Below are 19086 nucleotides of genomic sequence, written 5' to 3'. Positions count from 1 at the left end.
TGCGTTTCTCAAATGGCAGATTGTATTTTTTTCTCCAAGTTAGGAAAAGCAACCTGCATAATGATAGAAAGTGCTAATTACAATTAGAAATAACTTATATAAAATGTTAGCTCATCGATGCTTAGGCAAAGGCATCGGTAACTCATATAATTAAGACAGTTAGAATCATTGGTCGTTTGAGAAGAACTTAAATGAATTTAATATAAAATTATATTCAGTTGACTTTTCTGTACGTAACTATTAACATATACACACACTACAAATAATGATTTGAATGTTTCAAAATTTAATTTTAAATCGAAAAAATCAAAATTTAGGCACAAAAGGGATCTTTTTCGATGAAAAGTGTGGCAAACTGCCTTTGGCGGTTTGTCAGCGCGTAGATCTCGAAAAGTTATTCGAAAAAAAAAATCGTCTCAATCGGACAACCGAGCGAAAAGTTATGGCCTTTCAAAGTTTTCCAAGCTAAAAATGAGAAACTGTTCATCCACGTCAGCAAATCGCGTCCTAGAGGGCGCGATTTGTGTCCATGTAAGCAAATCGCGCTAACGTGGATGCAATTTCCTGGCGCGTACCCTGACATCGCGTTGACGTGGACGCGATTTCACGGAAAATGGACCATTCCGGTAAATAATTAAATAATTGGCCCATTTCGGTAATTTTTGAAAAAAAAGGGCTTTTTTTTTTGGTCATTTGCCCATTGTTAATAGCAAAAGTTTTATTCAGCCACGTTCCTATCATTAACATATTGGTTAGCTGGTTGGTCTCGCGTCTATATGTCAGCAAGTGCAAGCACATCCGCACTTACTAATGGTACTCAATAATTTAAAATCAAATTAATAAAGAGGTATATATATTTATTTCCATATAGTTGAGTGGAATTAAAAAATTCATCGAACTAGAAACTAGTAAATGATTTAATATTAAATATAATATTTATTGATAATATGAATAAATTGATTTGGTTTTACATAGATACAGAACTCATCTAATAAAAAATAAAATAATATCCAATAGTTGATATATTTATATCTTGTTAGGTATACTCCCAAATGCTACAATTAGGTGTCACAAATTTATGTAAAATTTGAATCTAACATATTTTGATAATGCAACTTTAATTTTTCGAATTTTATCATGTTGTACTTTGTTTTTATTATGTTTATTATAATGTTGGTACCATGTTTAAACTTATTTATTTACATAAAATATTTTTTTCCATTTATTAAAAAATGATTTTTTATGTTCATCAAATTAAGTATCGGGTATAGTAGTAAAGCACATTATACTCTCAAGTGAATGTAGATTTGAATTTTGAAGATGACATTGTTGAAAAGAGTAGCCATAAACCCTTAGCATATGAAAAGTATAAAAAAAAAACCTATTAAGTGAATGCAAGATTTATTATTTTAAATATTTGTGAATAAATTTTGAGTAAAATCAAACTTTTATATTTATGGTTCAACGAAGATTCAATAAGTAAACCAAGTGTGCGAAATTGAAAATATGATTAATGATAATTGGTGAACGAATAGGGAATTGAGTAGTATCATTTGGAGAGGATTATTGCCCTAAACATTGACACCGGTCTATAAATAATGCCTAGTCTAAACATCAAACAAACCACTCCCACATCAAACATTGTTGGTGAGACAATGGCGTCTTCAACTCTTATTGGTAACCTTGAGGTAGATGTAGAGATTAAGGCTTCTCCCGAGCAGTTCCGTGAAATGTTCGCCCACAAACTGCACCATGTGCACCATACTTGCTATGACAAGGTTCAAGGATGTGATTTACATAAAGGTGAATGGGGGAAAGTCGGTAGCATTATCCACTAGAGTTATGTGAATGGTATGATATAACATAACAAACCCAATTTCTTTTCATGCTTATTGCTTGATTTGTTGCTCTTTTTGTTTTGTTAAAGAAAAAATATTGTTTGTTTAGATGAAAAGGCTAAAAATGCAAAGGTAATAGAGGAAGCGGTAGACTCTAATAAGAATTTGGTCACTTTCAAAATGATCGAAGGAGATCTAATGAAAGAGTACAAGAGCTCCATAGTCACGATTCAAGTTTCACCCAAGTGCGAGGGTAATGGCAGCATAATGCACTAGACTTTGGAATACGAGAAGATGCACGGTGGGATTGCGTACTGCACCTAATGATTTTCTGAATAGCGACACAACAACACACTTCTAGACCCTAGAAATGGCATCTAAAACAAACCGATTAGTAACAATGTACTGAAACTAAATCACTTGTTCGGCCTAAACAATAGGGTATTCGGCCCTAGCCGAAATTAGTTAATAACTCAGCATTCGAACACTTAACCCAAGAAGAAGCAGTTCAAGGGCCCTCAACTCGCGGGAGGAGGATGCGCCTCACGATCTTCTCCTTTCAGAAACACTGATATAATCAGACCATTCCAATCAACAACAACACAGAATACTAATCATCCACGAGAAATCGCATCAAAACAGAAATCACCAATTGAAAATCAATCTTACTTACTAGATATTTCCACACAGAAACTTAACACTCCAATCACACACGACCAGCACGTAGGAAAAGGAGCATAAAATAGAGAGACAGAGAATAAGGGTGCGTAAATAATGGTTTAATCAATGGAAAGACAAAGTGATGGTAAAAGACCAAACAAGATGATTAATGACAAAAATAAATGAAAGAATAATCGCAAAAGATAAACGACAGAGAAAGAAAGTTTCAGTAACACAAAAAGAATTGAGGAAAACCAAAAAGAAAAATGGAAAATAGAGAGCACAACAAAGATAGCAAAAATATTTCTACTTTGCACACTTAAGATTTGAACACAAGACTTATGGGTAAGCTAAAGCCTTACCATTAAACTAACAAGCTCATTCTTGTCAAAAACTACTCAATAATTAAAAATAAGCGTAAAAGCCTAATTTTAAGTGGTGTCGGAAATAGTGATCCGAGATCACTAAATCCGACTAGTGAGTTTTAAAATTTAATAAATAAATACATATGAGTCAAGTGTGATTACAGAAGAATTTTGGATTAGTGAATTTTGTGATTTAAAAAGAAATTAAAAAGTAAATTGGGTTTAAAACGAGGTATCAAATTAAACCTCAAACTCATAAACCGAGCCATAAATATTTTTAGAAATATTTATAGAGTGTCATAGAGTTGGTATTAAAGTTTCGTTAGAAAATTCTAATGTTTGGATGGTCCATTAATTAAAAAGAACAAAATTGAGAATAGTGCAAAATTTGTTAAATTATGATTAAATAGCTTAAGTGACTAATAAGGAGGGATTTAAAAGGCAATTAGGCCCAAATTATATGGGCTGGACGGTTTGGGTAAGAAAATCAGCAAGAAAATAAGGAGAAACAAGGGCAAAATTGGAAATTTTGCAAATTAAACATATAAAACAAAGACAAAATTGAAAACTCTAGAGATTTCTTCATAATTCATCAGCAAATACGCCATAGGAGGTCTGAAACAAGCTGGTTTCTCATATTTTTATACCATGTGAGTTCAATTCTTGCTTTTTCTTTGAAATTTTTATGTTTTGAGACTTTTACAACTAGGTCCAACTATTGAATTCATTAGTTTTTGATTCCATGGGTGATTTTGTAAGTTTCCATGAAGAAGTGCTGGAATTTTATGATGAATTACCATATATTTGAAGCCCTAATTTCATTATATTATGATTTTATTAAGTGATTTTAGTAGAAAATAATTTTTAGGACTTAATTGTGAAAAGGCTAGGAATTGGGGTTTCGTACTGAAATTATGAATATCAAAGGCTGCATAATAGCTAAAATGATTAGATAAAGTGTTATTTAAGGAAAAATGCTAACTTGCAATGTCTCATTTGAGATTAAGACAATGAGATAGTGAACATTTAGAAGTATTTAATTCATAAATAAATGTTAATGAAGTTCTAAGTTTGCAAATAGATTTCATGAAATATGTTTTCTAGTAACCATAAACAAAAAATTAATTTACGGTAAAAAATTCAATTGGAAACTATATATATGCATTTGAAACATTCATTTCCTACGTATTTTATTAACTATAAATTTCACAATCAATCATTAAATTGTGATGATTGTTTTTAAACTAAGATCATTTACATAATTATTTTTTTTTTGGGTCATACATCTTGATAATATAAGCCTGGTTCTCCTGAAACTTGACTTCAATACCAATGCCCTGCTCCTCCCACCATTTAGGCACAGTGTTCTCTGCAGCTCTCATTGCTTCCATCTGCCTCTGCAAACTTTGAATCTGCTCCGGCAGTGTATTAAGTTTCGTGCCGTCCACCATTTGTTGCTGAGTTTTACGCTTTCCCAGAGTGAATGTAGATCACATAGAGTAGAGAAATGAGGTAAGAAAGGTTATTTCATTCCAAAAACATATGAAAATTCATAGTTCACTGGACATATACTGTGGGCAATTTCTAAAAAGTAATAAAAGAGTTACAGCTGTAAACCAATTCATTTTTCCACGTTCATAACAGAATTCTTAGCTAAATTCCTTTGCCGTCCATCTCTCCCAGCTCAGCAGTACTGTCTGTTCTTAGCTCACCAGAGTAGTCCTTCTTTGCTTCATTAAACAGCCTACAAGCCGGCCCATTCCCTTCAGCTCTCATCTTCATAGCAGTCTAATAATCATGGCACGGTTCCTAGGCAGTTTAAAGTCTTTATCTAATCATTTAACCATGTTTGATATCATATACAAGATTTGGGGCTATTTTACCCAAATGACTTAAAAATAATAATTAATTAGGTAAATACCCTGGTTTAAAAACAATCACCCAAATAATTTAAAACGAACAATAAAGTTGGGTTGGGGACTAATTATTGCTTAATTATTGTGCCAGGTGTTAAAAAGATAATTCTTTTGGTGTTGGGGACTAGATGGGCGGCACCCTTATATTTTTTTCACCCCGTATTATATTGATATACGTTTATAGCAGTATTTGAAAAAACAATTTTGGGTGATGGCACACTGATTGCTGGCACCCCTTTACCAGATTAAAAAAATACTTTTTTTTGGTTACTGACACACCAATGGCTGGCACCCATTTTAAAATTAAAAAACAAATGCGTGTTAGGACACTAATGGTCGGCACCTTGGTACCAGATTTAAAAAAAATTGGGTGCTGAGACACTAATGGCCGGTACCCCTTCAATATATAGAGGTGTTTTGTCTTCCATTTGAGCTTTTTGTTTACTTTATCAGTTGAAAATTGATATTAAGAATATCCGTGTTTTGTTTGTTGAGGAGGAAGCAGAAATTGTTGAAGATAAGTTTCCAAATTTTGTTTGTTTATATTCATTTCAATGGAGAAATGGTAAATACAGCTGAAAAAGGTTGTGTCTTTCAAAGCCGGCAAAAAATCAGAATGAGATCAACAAGCGTGTTCTACTGGAGGATTTGAAACAGAAGATTAGTACAAAGAAAGCTACTCGTTGCGGGAAGCAAATGTTGATACTGTTTTACAAATTTCGATTTCAACAGATCTGTTTAAGTTCTCAGAAATGGAGCTGGAAAGATCAGTCACTGCAAACTCCCAAAAATCCAAACTACGATGGATATTCGTATAACATCCTAATCCCGTGTCCTTATCTAGAGATTAATCCAGAGGTGTTGGCCACCATAGAAGATGTTGATGAAGGGTTCGATAATGAAGAGCAATCCTACCATGGTAATGAAGATTTCAGTGACCCTGATTTGGATGACATCTATAAAGACATAGACAATCAATGCGCGATGGAGGGTGACGATATACACCCCTATTCAGCCAGGAACATGGGATTCGATATAGTTATCCGTAATAATCCCGGGGCCTTCATGACTGATGTACATCCTGATGCGACGGTTGCATGTGAGTTCTCCGAATATCCAAACATAGTGTCAGCTCATCTACTGGATGAAGAATTGAAAGCTAAAGAGTTGTTCGTAGGACAACAATTCAATAATAAGAAAGACTGCTTACATACAATAAAATAGTACAGCTTAAAGCTATTTTTTCGACTACAAAGTCACGAAGTCAACGCAGTCTTTATATGTGGGAGAATGTTGGAAAGCCTCAAGTGTCTGTGAATGGCGTGTTTGAGCTGCATTAATGTAGTGTACTCAGATGTGGACAATTAAGAAAATAGAAGGTCCTTACACATGCATGGCCGCTCATATGTCACAAGACCATCGAAAAATAGATGAAAAACCATATACAACTACGTCATTCCATTGGTGAAAGACATGCCTACCATCTCAGTATCGACCTTTATTGCGGACATGCAAGCTCGATTCAAATACAAGGTTTCCCATAGAAAGGCATGATGGGCGAAGTAAATGGCGATGCAACAGTTGTATGGTGGCTGGGATACGCCATACAACGAATTTCAAGAGTGGGTAGCCGCGATGCGGGAGTATGTACCGGGAACGGTGATTGATTTGCAAAAACTGTCGCACAGAGGCCCAGAAGGCAAGATAGAATCGAGGAAACGAGTTTTCCATCGATTGTTTTAAACGTTTGAGTTGTGTGCTAGAGCCTTCCCTCACTACAAGTCGTTGTTACAGGTGGACGGAACCAGGTTCCATGAAAAATACACGCAAATACTTCTGATCACGATTGCATAAGACGAAAACTAGAATGTACTTTCTATCACTTTCACCATCGTAGAGGGTGAGACCTTCGAGTCATGGGAATTTTTTTTAAGAAATATACGGAGGTACGTTGTCAGGCAAGACAACATTTGCCTCATCTCAGACAGATCGAAGGGACTGCTTGCTGTAATAATGCGTTCAGGGGTTCCGCGGAGGTTTGTTTATTGCATCTAACACATCGCAGTAAACTTCCACAAAAATTACAAGAATAAAGAATGGCGCAGAGAAATCGTGAACATGGGTAAAAAAATTTGTTCCAAAATTGATTTGTTCATATTTTATTTTTAGAATCTTTTTTTATTATTTTCAAGATTTATCAGTTTGTATTTTTAAATTTTTTTTTTCTAAACTTATAACTCTGTAATTTTTTAAAATATTGGTTCGAAATGCATACGCAAGGTATGAGTTAGAATTGCAAAGATTCAGGTAAAGGTTTGCAAGACTTGAAGTTCAGATGACATCGTTACTTGAAAATCGCCATCTCTGGTAGTGGTTGGGTAGAATGAAGAATTGCCAGTGGAGTCAAAGTTATGATGATTGGTTTTAGTATGGTCAAATGACGACCAACCTCGTAGAAGAGGTGAACTCGGTCTTAAGGCATACACGTCATCTGCCAATTTTTGTTTTTTTCCCGGTAACATTCTATAGACTGACTACATTGATGCAAAGGATAGGGCTGAGACAAGTAAAGCAGATAGCGCACGGGCACGAGTACATTGAGGCCGTCCGAAAGGCTACGACAGTAAATGCGGGGGGGGGGGGCACAGAGAATGAACACAAAATTGTATTCGCATGACTTGGAGACTTTCTGGGTTCAAGAGTACGTCGGTCGTCGCTCAGGTCTTCCACCCAAGTCGTACGTAGTTGATCTGCGAAATAGGCGTTGCAAGTGTGGGAAGTTCCAAACTCTTCGATATCTGTGAACGCATTTTCATGCACCGTGTGCGCATGCAAATCTAGACGTCGAACAATTCTTAGATGAGGTATACACGCTGCAACGCACATTGCATATCTGAGGAAACGAATTTCCCGTAATGTCAAATGTCTCAAAATGAGAATTTCCACTGCCTGCTTTCGAGATGTCACCGGACTGTAGTCTCCGTAGACATCCTAAAGGTCGAAAACATTCAATGAGGATTCAAAATGACATGGATGTCAGGGAGACGGGCGAACCCAAATAGTGCACAATGTATCGGACATCCGACTACAATAGTGGCTCGGGTTTTGAGACAGTTCGGATGCATGCAACCTATCTCAGACCCTCCACGATATAGACAAAAAAGGTAGGGATGCCATAAATTGGGCAAACCAACATGCTCCGTACATTATTCTATAAAACGCCTGACATGAGAGGTGGGCCCCCTTGTTTATCTTAAAGACATGGTTCTTTCCTTTGCGCAAGTACGTAGCTTGGTACGTGGCAAATAAGATGCCCTTCATATTCCAAGGTCGATACATAGTGCTCCTGGAACACGCACAACCGAAATCTTCTAAATGGTAACGGATGAACACACGACCGCACCGTAATCGAGTTCCACCATTCAAAAATATATAATTTGTCTCAAACCCCGACCCTAAGCCACAATATGAATCATTCAGATCCTCATCGCATACCTCCCATCCCTAACAACAATAACCTCATTCACTCGAAAAGATATTTGGCGACGACTTCGAGCCTGAACATTCGGCACACTCTAGGTTGTCCTCACACTACCTGGACCTTCAAGGGTAACTATATACACCTATCTTGGCTTAGCCCCTCCGGTTTCGCAATACCCCGTCACACTCGATGGTGAGGCATACAATTATTCCACTTTTTTCAGTACACTGGTACAAACACCGAAGACCAACCCGAGTATTTACCAATCCCCACATGCAAGTGCACCCCTTGGCCGACGGAGGCAACCCGATCGGTACATTCTGGGGCCGGGGACATCGCTAAGATCTAGATAATTTTGATTCTTTTTTGTAAATATTTACTTTGTAATTATTCTTCCAAAACAAAAATTGAATTTTTAACATAATTATTTGTTTGCATAGATGAATACAAAATATTTGTAAATATTTTTCAACATAAATATTTTTTTGTACATATTTGTTTGCATAGATCCAAAATTATTAAGAACATTCTAGAAAATTGATATATGAAAATATAAAATTTGACCAACAAAAAATACGGACTAAAATATTTTTACAGATCCAAAAATAATACAACCATTTTGAATAGTAGTTTCTCCACAGTTAGTCGTCTTCTACTTGAATCAAGTCTACGTTGCATTTAGTAATTTTGACCATATTCACCCACCATATTCTTTAACCGTAACCGACCTACACAGTTCGCCATCTATGTTGAAGAAAGTCATCCGACCTTTGATGGCATAACATTTATAGTTCATGTGACAGTATATAATTCAACTCCGTTAAAACATGACCATATATAATTCAACCTCAAAATTCGATTATACACTCCCATCTGCAATCCACTATATCACACCCATTTGATGATACACTCTCAAATATGGTATTCCCATTTGATGGTAGGCTCCCAAACACTCTCATTTGATGGTACTTTCAACATTTTTTTTCCATTCAATTACAATACCACAACCCAAACAACTTCCATATATATAGACTAAAAGGGAGCCGACCATCAGTGTTCTAACATCAATTTTTTTTTAAATCTAGTATTGGGGTGCCGGCCATCAGTGTCTCAGCACCTCAAAATATATTTTTTAAATATGGTACTGATGTGCCGGCCATCATTGTCCTAGCACCCAAAATTTTTTACAATTTTGGTACAAAGGTGCCTATCATCAATGTTCCAGTACCCCAATTTTTTTAAAATTTGATACTGGGGTGCCGGCCATCAGTGTCTTAGCACCCAATTTTTTTAATTTTAAAATGGGTGTTGGTCATTGGTGTGTCAGCACCCAAAAAAAATTTATCTGGTAAAGGGGTGCCGACCATCAGTGTGCTAACATCCCAAAAAGTTTTTTCAAATATTGATATAAATGTATACCAGTATGATACAGGGTGAAAAAAATTCAAGGGTGTCGATCATCTAGTCCCAGCATACAAAAAATTATTTTTTAACACCCGACACAATGCCAGCTATCAGGGATTTAAATAACGGTCCGTTACCGAAATAACGGCCGTTATATAGCGGTAGCGGCGCCGTCCGAAACCGCAATTGCTGAAAATAGCGGTGAGAAGCGGAGTCACACCGATAGCGGTGGATCACGGCCGCAATTTAACGGGTAATGGCCAATTGCGGCAATAACGGGCCGCTATTCCCGTTATTTTTCGTTAACAGCAAATTAAAAAAAATCATCTCCCCTAAACAAAAATCAACAGAAACACTGAAACACAGTTCAATCAAAAAAAGGAAAAAGAACAAAGAAGATAATGGGAAAAAGAACAAAAAACAAAAAAGAGGAGGTATGCCTGGAAATGGAGCTCCCTGAGGGCCTGAGTACGCTGAAGAACAAAGAAGATACGATTGGCTATGTGAACCAGACTAGAAAGCACCAGGAGAGGAAGAACGAAAGGAAGAAAGCTTCAAAACAATAAGAAAATGGAACAGTTCGGAAGGAAAAGTTTTGAAAAAGGAAATGGTCAAATTGAAAATGAAATGATGGGATTATGGGAAGAAGAGAGGGCAGATTTCAGCTGATTGGGCAAGGAATCAGTGCCTTTTTTTAGGATTATATCTAGATTTTTTTACTTTAAAAATATCTAGATTTTTTTACTTTTCGCCATCTGCTTTGGGCCTTTTTAGAATTATAAGTGTGCAGTTTTTGTAATTTTGTTCTATTAATAAAAGCCTAATATAATGTTATTAAAAAAAAAAGAAGTCCAAATAAACAGCAAAAAGCAATCAAAGTCCAAATATTTAAAACTCTAAAAATCATAAAAAATAACTTTTTATAATTATAATTATAATTCCTATGTTTTATAATAAGTTGTGCGAATTTTAAAAAAAATTCACGACCGTGATAACCGCAGTAATCGCAATAGCGTCCGTTATGTCCACGACCGCGACAAACGCGACGCGACCGAAAACACGACCGCGACCGCAATTTAAATCCCTGCGAGCTATTTATTACCCTAACCCAAGTTTATTATTCATTTTTAATTATTTGAGTGATTGTTTTTAAATTAGAATCATTTAAGTAGTTAATTATTTTTTTTTGTCATACATCTTGATCATGTAAGCCAGTTCTCCTAAAACTTGGCTTCAATACCAATGCGCTGCTCCTCCCACCATTTAGGCACAGTGTTCTCTGCAGCTCTCATTGCTTCCATCTGCCTCTTCAAAATTTGAATCTGCTCCGGCAATGTATTAAGTTTCGTGTCTTCCACCATTTGTTGCCGAGTTTTACGCTTTCCCACAGTGAATGTAGATCAGATAGAGTAGAGAAATGAGGTAAGAAAGATTATTTCATTCCAAAAACATATGAAAATTCGTAGTTCACTGGACATATCCCGTGGGCAATTTCTAAAAAGTAATAACAGAGTTACAGCTGTAAACCAATTCATTGGTCCACGTTCATAACTGAGTTCTTAGCTAAATTCCTTTGCCGTCCATCTCTCCCAGCTCAGCAGTACTGTCTATTCTTAGCTCACCAGTGTAGTCCTTTGCTTCATTAAACAGCGTACAAGCTGGCCCATTCCCTTCAGCTCTCATCTTCATAGCAGTCTAATAATCATGGCACGGTTCCTAGGCAGTTAAAAGTCTTAGGGTTTTATAAATATAAATTAATTTAAATTTGCATATGCTATTCGAAGAATCGAAATTTATAATTTATTCTGTTATTGATTTAAATTTGTAAGATCATTGCGTTTTATACTAACTCATGCAATGTATTATTGCTTTGTGTTATCTGATGTACGTTGAGTTAGCATGTTCTATACAGATTTTAATAAAATCAACTTTTAAGTTTTTCGCATATTTTTCTCTGCAACTTTTATGCCATTGACAATACATATTGTAGAATTTATATGCATGTTTATCCTTGTGGCTTAAACCATGTGTTTCCAGAGATATGGTTATATCTCATAGAGTTACAGACCTACAGTACATTGTCAATTTTACCAGTTAAGCCAATGATCAATACGATTTTCTTGATTTCAAGTGCAATTGGGTTTGGAAATAATGAAATTTGGAGGTCCCAATTTACTCTTGCTTTTATTTAGATATATCTATTAAAATATGAGCAAGGATCAAGTGATCCAACTGTTAATCAATTCAAGTTGTTTTGTAAAGTATCGACAGATGTCGTCAATTGTCTGCACATCTTGACAATATGCTTTGTTATTATCATTCTCATTCTATTCTAACTTATCAAGGGTTTTGCAATACATTCAGAGGATACGCTCAATGTTTTGGAGCTACTCTAAGCTTGTAATATTGCTGTCAAGTCTTTGTTGAATTGGTTCTACGGATTGGTTGTTGCACTACACCAAAACAGGCTTTTAGTGGCACTTTTAGCGGCGTTTGGACAAAAAACGCCGGTAAAAATTAAGCATTAGCGGCGCTTTCTGGAAATCGCCACTAAAGATTGAGCATTAGTGGCGTTTTTAAAAAAATGCCGCTAAAAATGAGCATTAGCGGCGTTTTTCAAAAAAACGCCGCAAAAAACCTTAGCCCAACGGTGTCGTTTTCTAACATTTCGTGGCTTTAGCGGCGTTTTTCAAAAAGCGCCGCTAATGCCTGGGTCTTTAGCGGCGTTTTTGGAAAAGCGCCGCTAATGGTATGGGCTTTAGCGGCGTTTTTGGAAAAGCGCCGCTAAAAACATTTTATCTTACTTGGTTTATTTATATTAATTAAATAAAATTCAATTTATTTCTAATTGAATATTTAAAATATTCAGAAAAAAATAATAACACGTAGAAATAATTTGAAAATAGAACACATGGAACAATTAAAATACCATCATTTAAAATAATTTTAAAGTTTTTTAGGTATATGATTAATTTAAGATTTAAGGCCGGTTTAGGAGTTACTGTTTTAAGGTTTATGGAGTATGGATTTAAGGATTATGGATTAGGGATTATGGTTTAAGGGTTGAGATTTAAGGTTTAGGGGTTAGTGGTTAGGGGTTTAGGGGTTAAGAGTTAGGGATTTAGGGTTTATGAGTTCATGGGTCAAGTTAGGGTTTTGGGTTTAGATTAATTATTTTTTAATTTATTTTTAAATATTTTTTTAATTTATATATTAAATAATTTCATATATAATTGAAAAAGATAAGATAGTATTAATTTTAAAATAATTAATTAATTATTATTATAGTTTAGGGTTGATATGGTTTACGGTATATGGTTAATTTAAGATTTAAGGCAAGTTTAGGAGTTACTATTTTAAGGTTTAGGGATTATATATGAATTTAGGGATTATAGTTTAAGTGTTAGGATTTAAGGTTTAGGGATTAAGAGTTAGGGGTTAGGGGTTAAGAGTTAGGGATTTAGGGTTTCAAGGGTCGAATTAAGGTTTAAGGTTTAGATTAATTAGTTTTTTAATTTATATTAAATATGTTATTATATAATTGTAAAAGAGATAATAATAAATTTAATATATAGAAATTATGAGTATAGTTTATATTATTTAAGAGATATATAATAGATAGACTTTATATATATTGAATGGTTAATTTAGGGTTTAAGGTTTATTTGAGATTTGTTAAATGATACAATTTTATACAATTAATTAATGTTTTTATATTTAAAAATATTTAATTTAAACCATTTGATATATTTGATATGGATATATAGGTAATTATTTAATTTGGATAGGACCAAATTATAAGAAAAAAATACAAAAATAAAAATGAAATAAAAAACTAAAATTTATAATATTATCTAATTCTTGTAAATATTACTTAAAATTTTAATAATTCTTTATGTAAAATTTATATAAAAGATACAATAATTGAATATAAAAAATATGTGAGCTTTAGCGGTGTTTTCAACAAAAAATGCCATTACTATGTATTAAAATTTCCCAACTTTTCAATAGAAGAATTTAAATTTTTTAGTGGCGTTTTCAAGAAAAACGCCAGAAAAGGTAGACATTGCCGGCGTTTTGATAAAAAACGCCGCAAACATGTATTGTAATTTTTCAATACAGTGTCGTTTTGATAAATTTCTTAGTGGCGTTTTTTTCTTAAAACGCCACAAATGTGGAAGGAAATAAAAGGTAAAATCCCGCTCACTCCCAAAAAATGATTTTTGGTTACCCGCTCATTACTCCCTCTTCTTCTCATCTCTGTCGGTCGCCCTAAATCCCCAAATAAGAGTTTGTTTTTCTTAGCTGAAATCCCCCAAATAGAAATCGGACCGAGCAGCTTTGCATCAAGGAAGAAGAAGAGTCGGGAAAGCACAAGCAGTTAAGTTGCCCTCATGGCTTGTGAAGGCGAGTATTTTTGGCATGTAATTCAGCTACAAAATTTTCAGTATTATGGAACCATTTATGTTGGGTTGATTTATTGGGATTAACTCTCGCGCTTCACGGTGGTTGTAGGTAGGCAGGCAGTAAACAGGAAAAATTATTTTCAGTCCCGCGGTTCCCGTCAAAGGTCCTCAAGCTTTAAGCTTTTTTAATCTTTTCCTTCTCTCGCGCAAGAATAAATAAATAAATATATTGCTACAGTATAGTCGTTTTAGATGTTATGTGTAGCAGTGTTCTCTATATATAGATATTTACATTTTGTGATTCCTAGCAGCTCAAGCTAAAGGATAAAGTGTAGTCCTAAAGCTTCTTGGTGTATCCTTGTGTGTTCCTTATTCAGCTAAAGGCTAAACCCTCTTCTTGATTATTTAAGGAGGATTTCTGCTTCTTCCCTAGTTATGATGACATAAAATTCCCAAACAAACTTGAAGGTGATTTATATATCCTCACTTTTGCAGCATCTACTTCGACTGCATTCCATCCAAAGCATGTCTGAAGAATCTTCTAAGCAACTGAAGAAAAGAGGTCAACCAAATCATTTTCCAACCGGCAACCAAAAGACGAACAAGAGAATCACCGATCAAAAAGCTCGACTGGAAAACAGGGTTAGAGCCTTTTGCTTTCAGGTTTCAGCTTTGAATAAATGTATGACTAAAAAATCTTTACTCTCAGGAAATTGTAGTGAAACTTACAGAAGCAGCCCCAATTGTTAAGCAGCTCTTGGAAGCCTTTAGCAGCATCAATGAAGGCAACTTGCTGCAGACAGTTACATATATACGGGTAAGTCATGATGCCTTATAGGTTTCTATATGTTACTGAATTTGCAGCTTGGTAATATTATTTTTGATGAACCATACAATACAACAACATCAAGTTTCAAGTATTGGATTTAGGAAAGTTATCGTTAATAAATCTGAAATAGCAGCTGATGTAGTTTATACAAATGGAGTTCAATTTAATTTATTGAATCATTGAAATTTGCCTTAATCCTTTTACTTAAAATTGAATCATTGAATTTCATTTTTGATCCTATAGTTATCTGGTTGGCCTGCTTGCATTGGCATCCTATATATTTTGAGCTCAATATTCCCACTTTGCAGCACCAGCTAGTCTACTATATATTTGATTATTGACAGCGAATATGATGGGTGGATGGAGATTGATTTTGCCTTATTAGCCTCGACCCTTGCTTCAAGCTCCACTACTGGGGTCTGGCTTCCAAAACTATGATTTCGTCATTCTTGATTCTTGAAGCAATGTTGTTGAAGATTCTTTGCATCCTAAAGACATTTGTTTTAGATTCTTATTTACTGATTCCTTTCTATTTAATGGATGTTTAATTATGTATGCTTGAAAACATATAACTAGTATATCTTTTAACTCTTACCATGTGTTAGGAAAGAAGATTTGCTGTCTTGGTATCATCACTACTATCTAGCCAAACCAAAGATCATGTTACTCATGGTAACTCCCTAATCTTTTAGTTTAGTTTACAGTTATATATCAATTCAACTAATCATCTTCTTGAAGTATTAGACATTCTAGTAATAATTTGCAATAGTAGGAAATTGGGGCATCTAGTGCTTGTTTTGCTTGGGGTTGTAAAAAGTTTTGCATCATAAAGTTCTTAAGCATTATACTTTCATGACTGTTTATGATGAAAAAGTTTTCTTCAAAGTATATCATGGTTATGCTTACTTTTAATATATATTTTTCATAATCTAAATTCTTATAAAATCTCAGTCAGGGATTTTTAATGTTCTCATTTCCCTTTTTCTACTGGATCTGTAAGAAGTTTTTTTCATGTTTTTATTTTTGGCGAAGAAGTTTATCATGGATGAAACTTGATGTAATGATGAAATAAGTTGTTCATTGTGGTTGCTTGGTTGGTGACTATCTATCCTAACATCTAGATACTTGAAAATAAGTATATGCTTTTTAATTTAATGCGTGCCTTAAGAGTTTGTGCTTGTAATCTTAACTGCGAAAGGGAATGATATGGAGAAATGTTTAAAAGCTTATATAACTGTAGCTCAACATGAACATGAAAATTCTTAAATAGCTCATAGTTATGGGCAGTGGGCACTCGAAGTAGGACAAGGAGATTACCAAATCAAATTAGTTTATGATTTTTTTCCATTACTTTAAACCAGACTTATTTTTCTTAATGTTGTTAAGTGAATTTAAAATCCCCCATATAGTTTGCTTTATGACCCCTCAGTTTTTAAAGTTTCACAATTTACTTCATATTCTTTATTTTAACCCTATTTATAAAATCTAAAAACTCTATTATATAAATCAGAAAATGCCCCTCCCCAGCACAAAAATAATTAGAATCATGTTAATGAGTTGATATGTAGGGATTTCTTTGACTGGTTAGAGCAATTCTTATGAAATACAAAAATTACAAATGATTCTTTTTAGTAAAAAAAAAAGGAAGATTAGTTGATGATGACAAGCTAACAATTAGTTTATGATGATAAGATTGATATTGTGAGCTATTAGGAGTGGTTTTATTTTTAGTGATTTGAACTTCATCTAGTGTAGCCAAGCTAACAACTAGTTATCTTTTTTGTGAAAAGAAAATTCTTTGCTCTGTTCTTATTTTATTTAAGATGTTATATGTTAGAAAATATTGACCATTGTAGATGAACAAAAGAGGCAACGGCTATGGCCAGAGGAAGGCAGAAAATCTTTCTCGTTTTGAATTTGTGAAAAAACTAATGCATAGTTGACTGCTTACGTGTGTCAGAGGAAATTAGAATCCTAACACAGATATTTTCTGCCTTATGCTGTCTATACGGTACCACATCCCAAAGGCCTTTTATTTGCTAATGCTTGCGGTATTTTCTTTCAGCTATGTTTTTGATGGGCAGCCTCTAGATTTGAAAAAACAAGAGCTTGCTAAGCGGTACTTTATTGCAAATTATTCAAATTGTTTTTTTGATCGTTTCCTTTAATATGACCGGAGCTTGATGAGTAGAATGTTGATTTTTCATAATTTTTATACTAAATTTGTTATGTAGTTACTCAAAGAGGGAGATGCTACTGAGGATTTGCAAGAAGCCATGGTGGTATTTTTCTTTGGTCAAACATGGAGTGATAAGTAAAGTTTTCTTTTGTTGTTTCACCACTACGGAAATTAAGGTGCTGTTGTTTTTACCATTAGACTGGAAATAAGGAGAACATTGAAAAATTAAATATGTAGCCAAAATTTTGTCAGCTGTTAGTAGTAGATACTCGTAGAGTTCAATCAATTCAACGCCGCAAGAAAACGGAAGCGTATGTATAATAACCGTATTTGTAGTAGTACTAATTTTTGTTATATAATACTGAAAGGAATATATGTTCTTTTCCCATATAATGAAATTTATTTATTTTTTGTTAGGAAATTTAATTGTTTATGTTAATTTATTTATTTATTATAGGTGAATGTTGAAATTTATTACTATAATTTCTTTTACTTTTATTGTTAATGAAAAGTAATACATTCAAAATAAAATTTGACCTTTCCATTTGTTATTACAAAAATTTATTTAATAAAAATGAAGCGGAATAGCACTTTTAGCGGCGTTTGTGAAAAAAACGTCGCTAAAAGTCATGATCTATAGTGGCGTTTATAAAAAAAGCGCCGCTAAAGGTCTTGATCTATAGCGGCGTTTGTGTAAAAGTGCCGCTAAAGGTCCTGATCTATAGCAGCGTTTGTGGGAAAAGTGTCGCTAAAGGTTCTGATCTATAGCGGCGTTTGTGGGAAAAGCGCCGCTAAAGGTCCTGGTCTTTAGCGGCGTTTGTGGGAAAAACGCCGCTAAAGTTAGCGACGCTGTCATTAGCGGCGTTTTTGGAGGCGCTTCTCAAAGCGCCGCAAATACTTTCAGCGGCGCTAAAAAGCGCCGCTAAAGGCCTAAAAAAGCGCCGCTAAAAGCCTGTTTTGGTGTAGTGTTGGAGTTATTAATTTTGAACCATAATATATTTTTAAAAAAATTTGATTTTAAGTTTAATTTTATATTATTAGATTTTGGAGTTTTATGGTTCCAAATATTTGGTCGAATTATGTTGATATGGTTTATGGTATGAATTGTGGGATATGTTAATTATTACAATTTTATTTTTGAGATTTATTGATTTGAAAATATTTTTCAAGTACTCATACAAATCCCTGTATAATCATAAATACAAGTTTGGATTTACATGACATAAGCAAAGTGAGTTTTTCTATTTGATCTATTTGATTTTAAATGCATATATATGTGTGAATTGTTTGGTGTTTTGTCTATGTCAAAATTATGTATACACGTGCTTGTTAATTATTTGGTCTTGAATCACTACATTATTTTTGTTTGTTTTTTACATATATGGTTTTGAAAAAAAAATTAGTCAAATATTACGGTTTTCACTTTTTTTTATTGTACTATTTGGACAACCTTATTTTGGGTTGTAGTGCAACCATAAATTTTAGTTTTGACCTTTTGACTATTAGGTAAATTTTAAATTTGAATATTGATATATTGATATATATTTTAAAATAACTTAATTGAAATAATAAGTTGCCAAAGTAACCTCTAATATTGAAATTATTTTGTTTTAAAATGTAAAATGTTGTGTGCATGTAACTTAAGCTACGTTAATATTGATCGGCCCAAAGAATGTTAAAAATATATATAGCCATTAAGGCTCAAAAAAAATATATAACAAACAATTATGTGTAACTTTAGTAGCAGGTTGAACCATACTAACAAACAATCTCAATCATAGCTCTTCCATGTGTCACAAATAGGCATTCTTTCTAATGATTGTCTAAACTATTCAATTTTTAACAAGGAACAATAGTATTAATTTGCAAAAAGCAGAACAGAAACATGCTGCACTACTGTTGTTTAACGTTATATAGAAATGTCTTATATAGCATAAAAGAGAACTAAGGCACAGAAAAAAGAAGAAGAACACCATAATAATTAAATTGATCAGACTATTGATTCTCA

At 33.9% G+C, this 19086-nt stretch overlaps 2 protein-coding genes across 5 annotated transcripts; both read left to right on the top strand.

The window, feature by feature from the left end:
- Positions 1-1655: 1655 nt before the first annotated feature.
- On the top strand, positions 1656-2114 carry LOC107907841 (MLP-like protein 28). Its single transcript, XM_041088356.1, has 2 exons — positions 1656-1803; positions 1948-2114. Exons 1-2 carry the CDS (start codon positions 1656-1658, stop codon positions 2112-2114), a joined length of 315 nt encoding a protein of 104 aa, XP_040944290.1.
- Positions 2115-14174: 12060 nt separating this feature from the next.
- LOC107909574 (uncharacterized) lies at positions 14175-17415 on the top strand. 4 transcript variants are annotated; one of them, XR_005910509.1, is made up of 7 exons: positions 14175-14234; positions 14566-14712; positions 14780-14887; positions 15208-15316; positions 15505-15571; positions 16965-17018; positions 17134-17415. XR_005910509.1 is itself a non-coding variant. In XM_016837156.2 (6 exons), exons 2-5 carry the CDS (start codon positions 14596-14598, stop codon positions 16988-16990), a joined length of 318 nt encoding a protein of 105 aa, XP_016692645.1. In that variant the 5' UTR covers positions 14175-14234; positions 14566-14595; the 3' UTR covers positions 16991-17018; positions 17134-17408. The 4 variants fall into 4 exon arrangements, 2 of the variants coding, with proteins under 2 accessions (XP_016692645.1, XP_040944909.1); XR_005910510.1 differs by lacking the exon at positions 15208-15316 and having other exon boundaries at positions 15510-15571; positions 17134-17410; XM_016837156.2 differs by lacking the exon at positions 15208-15316 and having other exon boundaries at positions 17134-17408.
- The last annotated feature ends 1671 nt before the right edge of the window (positions 17416-19086 follow it).

This window comes from Gossypium hirsutum, chromosome D02 (genome assembly GCF_007990345.1).
Source record: "Gossypium hirsutum isolate 1008001.06 chromosome D02, Gossypium_hirsutum_v2.1, whole genome shotgun sequence".
NCBI lineage: Eukaryota > Viridiplantae > Streptophyta > Magnoliopsida > Malvales > Malvaceae > Gossypium > Gossypium hirsutum.
This window is presented reverse-complemented; position numbering and strand designations above follow the sequence as displayed.

Bases quoted from the DNA above. Each gene is read 5' to 3' on its own strand.
- LOC107909574 (XM_041088975.1), top strand. From the start codon at position 14,596: ATGTCTGAAGAATCTTCTAAGCAACTGAAGAAAAGAGGTCAACCAAAT. The intron at 14,713-14,779 runs GTTAGAGCCTTT...CTTTACTCTCAG, and splicing joins AAGCTCGACTGGAAAACAGG to GAAATTGTAGTGAAACTTAC. The intron at 15,572-16,964 runs GTAACTCCCTAA...ATTTTCTTTCAG, and splicing joins CAAAGATCATGTTACTCATG to CTATGTTTTTGATGGGCAGC.
- LOC107907841 (XM_041088356.1), top strand. From the start codon at position 1,656: ATGGCGTCTTCAACTCTTATTGGTAACCTTGAGGTAGATGTAGAGATT. The intron at 1,804-1,947 runs GTGAATGGGGGA...TTGTTTGTTTAG, and splicing joins AGGATGTGATTTACATAAAG to ATGAAAAGGCTAAAAATGCA.